Source organism: Vanessa tameamea, chromosome 3 (genome assembly GCF_037043105.1).
Source record: "Vanessa tameamea isolate UH-Manoa-2023 chromosome 3, ilVanTame1 primary haplotype, whole genome shotgun sequence".
In the NCBI taxonomy this organism is placed as follows: Eukaryota; Metazoa; Arthropoda; class Insecta; order Lepidoptera; family Nymphalidae; genus Vanessa; species Vanessa tameamea.
The window spans coordinates 763,824-776,060 of NC_087311.1; the positions used below are offsets into that span (position 1 = coordinate 763,824).

General features: G+C 33.6%; 1 protein-coding gene across 1 annotated transcript; it reads left to right on the forward strand.

Moving 5' to 3' along the window:
- Positions 1 to 2,393: 2,393 nt before the first annotated feature.
- LOC113397107 (sodium channel protein Nach-like) lies at positions 2,394 to 9,229 on the forward strand. Its single transcript, XM_064218129.1, has 9 exons — positions 2,394 to 2,416; positions 3,177 to 3,368; positions 3,790 to 3,891; positions 4,719 to 4,860; positions 5,463 to 5,656; positions 6,488 to 6,621; positions 7,292 to 7,406; positions 8,297 to 8,403; positions 9,129 to 9,229. Exons 1-9 carry the CDS (start codon positions 2,394 to 2,396, stop codon positions 9,227 to 9,229), a joined length of 1,110 nt encoding a protein of 369 aa, XP_064074199.1.
- The last annotated feature ends 3,008 nt before the right edge of the window (positions 9,230 to 12,237 follow it).

Below are 12,237 nucleotides of genomic sequence, written 5' to 3' on the forward strand. Positions count from 1 at the left end.
GCGTACAGACACTCAACGCAACGAAAAGCGCGCCTACGGTTGTGAACTTGACTTCGGTGTAGTTCGGAGCTATCTTCAGCGCGCTTTCGACAGAGTCGTGAAGGCATCGCTCGGGTCAGGGCAGAACACTTACTGCAAAGCATTAGCCGAGTGAGGTCACGGAACTGTCCTACCGTTCCTGAAGTGCTGACTGTTATAATTCTAAATTTGATTACTTTGTGTGTGAACCTAATAGTGTAATTAAATATTAACTAAGTGTTCTTTGTATTCCTTTCACGATTACCCACTGTAGATCTGATGTCCCTCCGACAATATTTACTATTACTAAAAAAATTGTTGGTCTTTAATTATAAAATCCCGACAATATATATGTTTTAAAAATACGTGACAACAAGCCTTTTCAAGTAATTATATAATATTATTTTTTTTATCGTCAGGAAATATAGACAATTTGAAAAAAAATCTTCGAAAAATGTTTTATCCACACCGATGCATAAACATTTAGAATATAACTTTAAATAGACATTTTTTTTTATATAGAAAGACACCTCTTTTTCCCGGCAATGTATTTATTGCATAGGTAGACTTGTAAATCAGCCACCTGATGGTAAGTGGTCACCATTACCCAGATTGATTGGCGCCGTAGGAAATTTTAACGGTTTCTCACATCGCTTATGCGCCACCAACCTTGAGACCTGCGATGTTATATCCCTTCTGCCTATAGTTACACTGGCTTACTCACTTTTCTAGGATATTGGTTTTCTAGGGTTGAATATCTGTTGACTTGGTGGTACCTACTCGAACGGGCTTGCACAAAGCCCTACCACCAAGTATAAGTTCATCTAGATGGTTACGCATGTTCATAAAGTACGAGTAAATGTAATGTGTGTACGTTTGTATATGATGTATTGAGATTATTAAAAATTAGCTATTCTTAAACTAGTCATGTAATATTGACTTTAATGAGTTTAAGTATTCATTTAAATTAAATATGTCAATATAGATCTTTTCACACACAGAGGCGTCCATTTGAAGGGAATATATGAAATTTAAAAAAAAACTACTCTGTACAATTTCATTTCAACCGTACAAAACAAATCAGTACACGTAACAAATGTGTCACTTTTTGTGTCAGAAACTAAAAACTACAACCCTCTGTGGTGTCCTTCCTCGAAATGGATTACAGAGGCTGTGGGATCGTTTCGACATACGCGTCCACATCTTCTATACAGTCGTCGTCTGGAGCTCTCACATTCACACGAATAATCACGCCCACCGAAATTCTCTCTAAAGGCTGTTAACCCTAATCAAAAAATACTAATAATAATCAAACAAAGTGTAAATAATTCTTATTTAAATAATAATATGTGTATATTTAAAAAAAAACTTGTCTTCTTACTTACTAATCATCATAAAATAACCTTTGTAATTAACATTTAATAGAACGTAATTTTTACTATCTATTCAATTGTCTCTATAAAATATTCATAAAAAACAAAACAGATTATTATCAATCAAACTAAATTATATGTCATCAATGTCATGAGTATATGAAATCGATAAATGATGATTAATGTACGTACATAGAGTTTAAATATCACGTTTTATATTTATTACTAATAAAAAGCCTCCTACTGTAGACGACAATTATTTCAACGACTTTTATATCGGAAATTCAGTGTAAATATCTCAAAATGAAATTCAAAGAATATTTAAGACAGGCGCAATTTCACGGTGCAAAAGTACTCGTCGATACTAAATACAGGTCCCTTAAATATTATTTTCTTAATTATTTTTTAACTCTTAAGATGTGTTTTCGAATTCTAACTCAATTTGAAGACAAGATGAACATTTTGCTAGTTTTATTTCGTGGTATTTGTCAAATTTGTAGAAAACCACTCGTCTGAATTATATAACTAAAACGTAATTTCCTACGGCAATAGTTCTATTGGGTATAGATATATTTTATCATTTCAATGAATACTGATGTACGGTTAAATCCAAAAAGGTTTTTGTTACGTCGTTCTTAATATAGTAGAATATAAAATAAAATGTAGGTAAATTTAATTAAATAAATAAACAATGACAATAAAATACTTTGTTACACAAACATCGAGTTAAAATAACGCATAAGCTAGCGACTATAACGATTATAAATATTACCATTGAAAAACGGAATTACGGTAAATATGATTACTATTGATATTTTTTCTAGTTGGTACTGGTCGATATCTCTGGCTTTACTACTCTGTTCCTCGCTCATGGTCCTCTATGTGACTATCGAAAGATATTTCAGCGGACCTACTCGTATAGAACAAACTGAATTACTTAGGAAACGAATTTTGTTCCCTTCCGTAATAATATGTCCAGAAGTTAGTTACCCTGAGGACAAAATGGATAAATTCGTCAACGAAATGTAAGTTTGTATTTATACGATTTTTTATTTATTTATGTTGAACTTGTTGTCGCTGTTGTGGTTGATACGTGTTAGGCATAATAAAGTATCTGTCCTGAAGTTCAAACTTGTTTCATACCAAATTTCATCAAATTCGTTCAGTTGGTTGAGCATGAAAGAGCAAAAGCTATTATAATATTAGTAAAGATATATCGTAGGTTCATATGTATAGGTGAAAGTTGACCATAAGCTTCTCTGCTGTCTTTAGAATTAAGAAAGGCATACAGTTTCGGCAATGTTATTATTACTGAGTACGATTTCCGTCGGGGTTGCTCGGCCAGTGATCTACTGAAGGAATTGTTTCGATCAATCCCGGTGGCTGAAATTGACCTTCGACATCGCGTCAAAATTCGAAGTTTCATCTGCACTACCTAGATGTCCGAAAATCCACAGCAGTGCGATTTTTAAGGCATTAATAGCCTCGCACCACCACTCTATGGAACCAACTTTCGCCGGCATTTTTTCGAAACTATACGACTTGGAAACCTTCAATAAAAGAGCGTAAACATTTTTTGAAGGCCGGCAACGCAACTGCAAGCTCTCTAGTGTTGCAGATGCCCTTTGGCGGTGGTACTTACTTTTCATCAGATGAGCTTCCTGCTCGTTTGCCAACTATACCATAAGAAAAAAATATAACAGGATTCCTAACCAAGTTGCTCAAGATGCAGACGAATCATAGCTAGACTTTGATAATTCATTAACACTTTTTCCTTATTTGTAGACAATATCCAGCTTCAATGAACGCCACTTACATCAGAAGTATTATTAAACAACTAAGCGCTTTCGCCTCCCCGGACGCTAAATTTAATGTTGAAGATTTAGAAAGAATCGAGGAATTGATAGACTATAATAATCTTGACATCGATGCTGTTTCTCTTCGCTTAACGCCGACATGTGAAGAAATTCTTTTGAAGTAATATTCTTTTTATAATAATTGATTCAAACTGAATAATAATTTTAAAGTTTAGTAATTAAAACCTCTTCAAATTAATATGTTAGCATGAATTGTAGTTATAATAACTAAGAAACAGATACTCTTTTGTCAGTATAATGTTTGGGACTCGTCAAAAAAACAATATAATCCGAAATTCAAGTGGTCTTTAAGACATCAGCTACATAATCGGCACTATTCAATAGTTCCAATTTATTGTATTGTCATCGAAATCCCATATAATTGTTAGACTTCTAATCAATACGACAATTGCGAGAAGGTTTAAGTCCTTTTCCAAGATTTATTTAAACACTCGTAAGTTATAACCAAATAAAAATTATCTCTACTTAAGATTATAATTCTATTAATCATAATATTATAGTAGATACCTTTAAATCGTCAGGTGTCAATGGCTTGGAACTACTGTTAATTGCTCATCAGTATTTACAATAGAGATCACTCGCGTCGGTTACTGCTGCACTTTTAACGGTCGTTCTTTGAAAAGGTAACATTTTATCAATTTGTTAAAATAATTTAAATTTTAAAGCGTACCTTGATATTTTGGAAACGATGAAGTCTTCTAAATTTAATATTTGGAACGATTTTATTTATGAGGCTTACTGAAGGACTCTTCGCGTTAAGAAAAACCGTTACACTCCAGACTCTTTCCTTTCTATCTCTCTGTCTGTACTTTTATTACGTTGTTGTGTGTGTTAGTATTAAATTATATTTCTTGTAATTTAAATATTCCCAAACTTTTTTAATTTATTTTATTGTGTCTGTGGATTTACTGTTAATACGTAATATATAGCGAAGGTAACTTCATTTCAACTGGATCTCCCGCATGATCTCTCTTTTTAAATTTAATTTATGGTTCTTAACTCTTAAAAAAACTAACGTAGTTCTAGTTATTTAGTGGCTCAAAGAAACACTTCTTTAAACAATACTTATTTATATACTTACCTTTGCAAACAATAGTTTCTTTCACTAACAATAAGATTTTTCATAAGAAATTTCCATGTTATACAGTAAACCCATTTCTGAAGTCCATCGAAATAAGTTGTTACAAAATCCATGAATGACATTAATAAAATTATTAATGGAAATGTAATAGAAAGTTTATCATCGTTGGTAAATACATATGTCTAATCACGGCTCTACTCAAGTGAAAAGTCATAAAATGTACATTAAAAAATTATGAAACACCCGGAAAACTACCTTCATAGAACGTGACCTACAACGGTTCCGAGTTTTAAAATCCGATCCAAAACTTCACAAATGGCCAAAAGTACAGTAAAAGGCCGTGAGCAATGGTACTTTTTGATTATACAGGGAACTAAAAGACAAGAGGATGCACGACGTGCAGACCAATAAGGAAGCCTATTATGTGAAAGACGTTGGTTTCACTCATTCCCTAAAAGTGGCCGTGCACCAGAGAGATGACCTTTCGGACATCGACCTCATGTACAAATGGGTATCTGTGCAGAACAAAATCAAATTTATATCTATTTCTAAGCCGAGCCGAGATGGCCCAGTTGTGGTTCAAGCCCAGGCAAGCACCACTGAATTTTCATGTGCTAAATTTGAGTTTATAATTCACCTCGTGCTCAGCGGTGAAGTAAAACATCGTGAGGAAACCTACATGTGTCTAATTTCAACGAAATTCTGCCACATGTGTATTCCACCAACCCGCATTGGAGCAGCGTGGTGGAATATGCTCCAAATCTTCTCCTCAAAGGGAGAGGAGGCCTTAGCCCAGTAGTGGGAAATTTACAGGCTGTTAATGTAATGTAAATCTATTTCCAAAACGGCTTTATAAGTGTTGCTTACATATTTTTATCTGTTAGTCACTTTTACGTACGTATAAATGCTCTTATATCATATAACAGAAAAATGTAGCTAATTGTAAATAATTTAGGTGCAATGTTTGCCAAAAATATGGGCACAATCCATTTATGTTTTTATACTTTCCAACCCAATTTCTATTGCCGTGAAGATTGGTTCACATGCACAAGCAAGAAAATATCTGCTCAGGATTGTAGTTAAAATATATGACTTCCGTTTGACAATTTGCAGTTAGCGCTTCGACCAGGACAGAACTACGTGGACATAACAGTGAATGGAACACCAATATCGCCAGGATTAGAGACCTGGTTTAGCTACAGTACTCGAACGATGCAAGCCTCGGAAGAAATCTTGACCCTCCGCTCGGATTTGCGTGGCTGCTCCCTATCCGACCAACCACTTAAATACTTCCCAACTTATCATAAGTATTTTCAATATTTTGTTTCTTTTAAAAGCTGAAGAATACTGAACTTGATACCAATTAAGTGACTCTAAAGTATTATTTCTAGTGATTTTTAAGTATTTAAAAAAAATTTTACTAGGATAGCGGAAATAAAGGGCGATATCACGGTCTGTCTGATCCCAATTTTTAGTTCGATCGAGGATATATGTCAATCAACAGACTAGCTTTGATCAAATCTGTTCATTGTCATCTGTCAAAGTAAAAATGTTTTGGATCGTTTCTTACATTATGTTACACTGCCCTTTCATACTTGAACGCAACGATACTGTTGTTGCTTTGGACAAAGGCCATATGAGTAGGAATGGCTTTAGATGTGTGATAACGTAAAATGGGTTCGAGTTACAATACGCATGATCTGAGTTGACCGGTCAGGAATTTGTCACTCGTGACTGTTCAAGTATAGGTTTTAGGATATTTTATCGCATATTGATCTGTCATAAATACATGAATACTCGATTATCGTTATATTTCGATGTTTTTCGTGCGCCAGGTTGAATGAAGCGTAGGTAAGGAGCGTATGTGTACATAGAATATTCTAGAACATCCTATTTAACATAATGGTTACGGCAGGAGACCGAAGACCGAAAGAAAATTCCATATCAGCCAGGTGACGCAGCGTTTTTCAATATATATTAAGTATCGTTAGAGAGACGGTTTTTTCATTCTAGAATTTTACGCTTCAGTGAGTAAAAACTTCAATATTTATGAAAAACTCTACAATCGATAAGTTGGTCAAGGAAGTTTTTAGAGTAGATATTTTATACCGTAATAAATATTTTAAAATAATACGTAGGACATACTGCCTGATGGAGTGCGAGATGGAACGCACCCTAAGGAACTGTCATTGCCTAAAGTTAGCGCACCCCAGGCTACCAGGGATACCTGTGTGCCGCGCTAGAAACTTGATTTGCTCCAGAGATGCTACAGGTATTCAACAAATGTGGTTTTTATTCTACTCCCAAACCTAATATGTACGCATAAAACAACCTGCTAAGCTAAGCTACAAATAATTTTGATTAATGATTCTGTAAGACTACATTAAGTATTCTCCGCAGCCAAGTTGAGCCTTCCTGTTGGTGATGATAAATGAAGAAAAATATTTAAAGTGATTAAAAAATATTGTAACATTAAATACCGGTATTACTTGATTTTGACTCGAATATTGTTTTTTTTTTTACTTTAACATATTTTGTTTCTTATAACCAACTAACTGAACCTGCGAATTTACCCGCGCAAAATTTATAAAACGTTACCTATAGCAGACAAACCATCAACCCCATTTAGCCTCTCGCGGGGGTAAATTACAAAAAGTAGCCTATGTCCTTCCCCGAAACTATCTTCATACTAATTTTCATCTAAATCGGTTCAGTGGTTTAAGTGTGACGTGTAACTGAGAGTTACTTTCGCATTTATAATAGGTACTACTAGTTAGTAGTAGTTAGTACTAGTATAGACTAGTATAGACTAGTATAGACTAGTATAGACTAGTATAGACTAGTATAGACTAGTATAGACTAGTATAGACAAGTATGGACAAGTACAGAGATTATACATACATATATTAGATATAGAGATAACAGAAAGTGTCATTTTTCAGTTTCCTACGCTATTGACGAGTGCGACTGTCTTGCTACGTGCAGCGTCGAACAGGAGATTTCTAAGATATCAAGTTTCGAGTTGAATCAACACTCGCCCACTTATGATAGTTTTTAGTAAATGTTTGATATATTTAACTAAATTTTATTTATTTTTTCAGTGTTTAATAAAACGGCTGTTTAAGGATGTTTCTAACAAGCGTCAACTCTTTTACGTCCTTATTTTGTTGTGAATATTTATTTATTTCTTCCTGCACAATCTCTTACATCCATTTTTCTATTTGAGAAATATAATTTAAAGTATCAGACGCGCCTTCCATCCGATGTTAAATGGTCATCTTAAGCATTATAGCTGACTTAATAAAATACATACTTATAATAACAATATATTGAAAGACCTATAAGACCCACTCGCAGTTACACTAGGCAGCTAATGACAAACCGATAAGTATGTGGTCTTTTTATCATGTTGTATAGAGGTAGATGAGTGAATACTTCACCTGATTGTAGGCAGCATCTCGCCAATCAAATTAACTCTGTCATAAATGTAAAAATATATATATATTCGCTGCTAACCATGACATATAAGGTGCAATGTCCCTTGTGCCTGTGACTATATTAACTCATTTGCAAACTAAAACACATGAATAAAATGCAACACTTTTTATTTTTCATTGCATAGGTAGGTCAACTGGCCAATAGACCACCAGATGGTAAGTGGTAACCGCGGTCTATAGACATTGGAGCCGTAAGAAATTTTAGTCATTCCTTACATAACCTATACGCCACCAACCTTGGGAACTGAAATGTTTTGTCCATTGTGCCTGTAGTTTACACATTCATCCTTCAAACAAGAACACAATAAAACTAAGTATTGCTACTTGGCGTTAGAATATGTGATGAGTTCACTAAGCCCTACCACCAAGTAAATAATGTAACAAGTTTATGCAACATATATATTTATGTTTTATATCGATTTAAAGATCTGATTCAGAATGTTGTTTCAGCGATGGATTAGATTTGGAGCGTGTCAGCGTCGTGCGCGTGTTCTTGCCGAACCACGTCGAAAGAGTTTACCAAAGGAAATCCTATTTCACTACTTTCAACTTATTCTGTAAGTATACTTTATTTGTTTTAGCAAATTGGCCACCTCATATATTAAATCCCGTGTATCTCCAATACAAATACTAATACTAATATTCATTAGCCGAGATGGCCCAGTGGTTAGAACGCATGCATCTTAACCCATGCTTTCGGGTTCAAACCCAGGCAGGCACCACTGAGTTTTCATGTGCTTAATTTGTGTTTATAATTCATCTCGTGCTCGGCGGTGAAGGAAAACATCGTGAGGAAACCTACATGTGTCTAATTTCAACGAAATTCTGCCACATGTGTGTTCCACCAACCCGCATTGGAGCAGCGTGGTGGAATATGCTCCATACCTTCTCCTCAACGGGAGAGGAGGCCTTAGCCCAGCAGTGGGAAATTTACAGGCTGATTATATTTTATCTCCAATAACACTGGCTCACTTATTTTAAACCCGCAAGACAAAATAAAAGATGTATCTGCTATAGACGACGACCTCCGTGGTCGAGTAGTGTGTACACCGGTTTTCATTGGTACGCCACTCCGAGGTCCGGGTTCGATTCCTGGCCAAGTCGATGTCGAAAAAAAATATTAGTTTTCTATGTTGTCTTAGGTCTGGGTATTTGTGATACCGTCGTTACTTCTCATTTTCCATAACACAAGTGCTTTAGCTACTTACATTGGGATCAGAGTAATGTATGTGATGTTGTCCAATATTTATTCATTACAATACTAATAGTACTTTAATTTCAGCTCAACTCGGAGGTGTTTTCAACTCATTCTTCGGATGCAGCATATTAAGTCTGCTGGAACTGACGCTATTGGCTTGGCGAGCTATTCGATCATACCGTTAAAATAAAATAACTATTATAAAACGAGAGGAGTCGTGGGATCATTTGATTGGAACGAACTTGCTTTCGCTTTATATTATGTATTAAACAACAACGATAAAATAAAGTAACAACACCAAAAAAATGTGTTAGTAATTTTATATAATAGAAAGAGACAGAGAGAGAGAAAGAGAGGGAAACGTTGCACGGAGGAGGCATATCGCCTTACGTCACGTTTTCTACTACTTCACTCAACTGTAATCCTCGTAAAAGAACTTCGTTCCAATAAAATATGTAGCGTAAAATCTCGATACTAACGTGCACCAAATCTAATCATACTACTCATTAACGATACAATTTTAACCACTTGCTGACCTGCCTACTAAAGGTATAATGCCCAATATATTGCCCATGGCTAATTAAATACACACGTGTTTTTAAATTATTCAAGCGATTTAGAGTAAAAATATAATGTAATTAATTGTAAGCAATCTTCCAAATTAATATTTTTGATAAGTATACAAACTATTTGGATTAAACTAAACAAAAAGGTCGACACTGTCCATTAATAATAAAAAAGAAAAAAAAAGAAAATTTACAATTACAACTGCAGTAAAAATATGAACGGGGAAATAAAATGTATGCATGTCATTCACGAAATCAAATTCATGTAAGGTTTGAAATTAATTATTTTTGTTTTTTTTTTTCATTTGCGGTTTGTATTATTATTACCAATATTTATTATTAGTCTTTTAAACTCAACAAAGGTTTAGTAACAATAAATATGGATTCTTCGTCCCAACAAGCCGCTCAAATTGTGGCATTGGAGCGGGAAAACTTGAATCAACGTAGAAATTTTAATTCAAATGACGATGTTATGAAGTTAACTAACCAAACTATAGGTTTCAATTTAAATTTGTATAAAAGTTTCAATACTTGGTTAAAATGTTTATTTCAAAGGCGTCTTGAACGAGTTTATGAGTCCATCGGTGTATTAATTCAAAATTTTGATTGTGGAAAAATTTTATATCTCACAACACGGACTAATTGCACGGGAGGCACTGTAAACCAGTTTTGACGTATTCTGTCTTAGACAAGCTACGGTTCTCTTTCTAGAGACAGCACTACAGTATTAACTTGTCGTATTATTATTATTATAGTATATTATATATTATTGCGTGCATTTTTAAGTTTGAATAAAATTGAACTTTGAAGTTGTGATAAAACGCATTAAAGTTATACGTCATAAAATCTCACTTCTTTTCCAAATACAATTCGTAACTAAAATAAACGAAACTAAAGATAAAAAAATTATATTTCAAACAAAACAATGAAATAGAATAAAAAAACAATTTTGATTTAGCAATAGCTCGATGGCAGTGAATCGAGAACCACAATAGTTCGATTTGCTTTTTAACGGTAATTTGAAAGTTTACAATTGCAGAAATGTTCCGGTATTGCGAAAATTGTTTTACAACTACGTTTTGAACTATATATAATGTAAAGTTTTCGAGCAACAGCTTAATATTTCAGTGCCATATAGTTTATATACGGATATGTGCGGATAGTAAGGATTAATTTATTTCTGTCATAACCAAAGGACCAACGTCAAATTATTGACGTAAATATTTAATATAAAGCTAATAGAATTATAAGATATATTTTAATCACATTTGAAGAACACTGGTATTTGGGATGAGCTTAAAAGATGTATTACAAATAACTTATATACTTTTTCTATATAAATATGAAGAGTTTTAAAAAACAATTTAGTATGGATTTCATGCAAATAACATCATAACACAATTTTATAAACTGCACATCGAGTTACTAGTGTTTACATAATATAATATCAAACATATATTTTAATTTTAACTGTCACAGAGTGTGTTGTAAATAAAGATTTTCTTTCTGTTACTCATTTTATTCATCTATACATTTGTACCATTGGCGCTGTAATAAAAAATGCGCCCTATTTTATTCGAAAACTATTTTCAAATAATTTAAAAATGTCACAATCAATAAAGCCTACAAAAAATATAAAATCCTTAAGCACATGAGGTCTTCGCCAACTCATACGTGTAACACTCCATTAGAATGTAATACTTAATATGAAATATTATACGAATTATTATCATCTATATGTTACAGACGAGTATCTGTCACTTTGTATAATACTCATTATAATACTGTTTTTCTAAATCTGGCAACATAAACATTGGCTTATATAACATAAACTCGTCATGTCGGGATAATTGATTTGATACATACATAATTTTATTGGGGATCGCGTACAACATTAATTATAATTGTTAAAAAAATATATAAAAAAAATTAAGAAACATAGTCTTATTCCTGAGTTAAGCAAGTTCTTTAATTCTATATGAGATTCATTCTACAGGATTCTATTACAAGCACGTACAGATTGAATAACGTTTACGCTAAGTCACCGTACGCCAATATATAATACTATCGCGTCGTGAGGCGTGACCGCTCCTCTGTTGCACCTCGTATGTGATAAACAATTACTCTAAGGGCTATTAGCACAAGAGATTGGAAGTTACAGTCATTCGCCAGCCTTATCTGAGTAATCGGGCGCGTGTGTTTTACTCTTCTTGTGATATTATCTGTTCCTTTAATTATGCATACGCTGTTACAGTTCCATCTTTGTTCATCTTTCGTCATCTTTATTCTCAATTTACCGTAACTCTCTTGTTACATATTGAGTTCTAAAGTATACTTATTATTACTACAGATCCTCCGGCATATACACAATTCTAACAACGCCTTAGTACGTACTATCAAATATTATATATACTTATCAAAAACAATCAGGATAGAGAACTTTTATTACCAATAAAGAACGTCACAGTTCACTTATATACAAAGTTGATTTCAGTGGTAGAATCTGTGATAGTACATGTCTACAACGATCAAAAAAAAAAAAACAATGAGATTTATTACATAGATAATTTTACCACTTTTTATCAATAGTTTTATTCCCAACACAGCATTAATCCCAATAACTTATA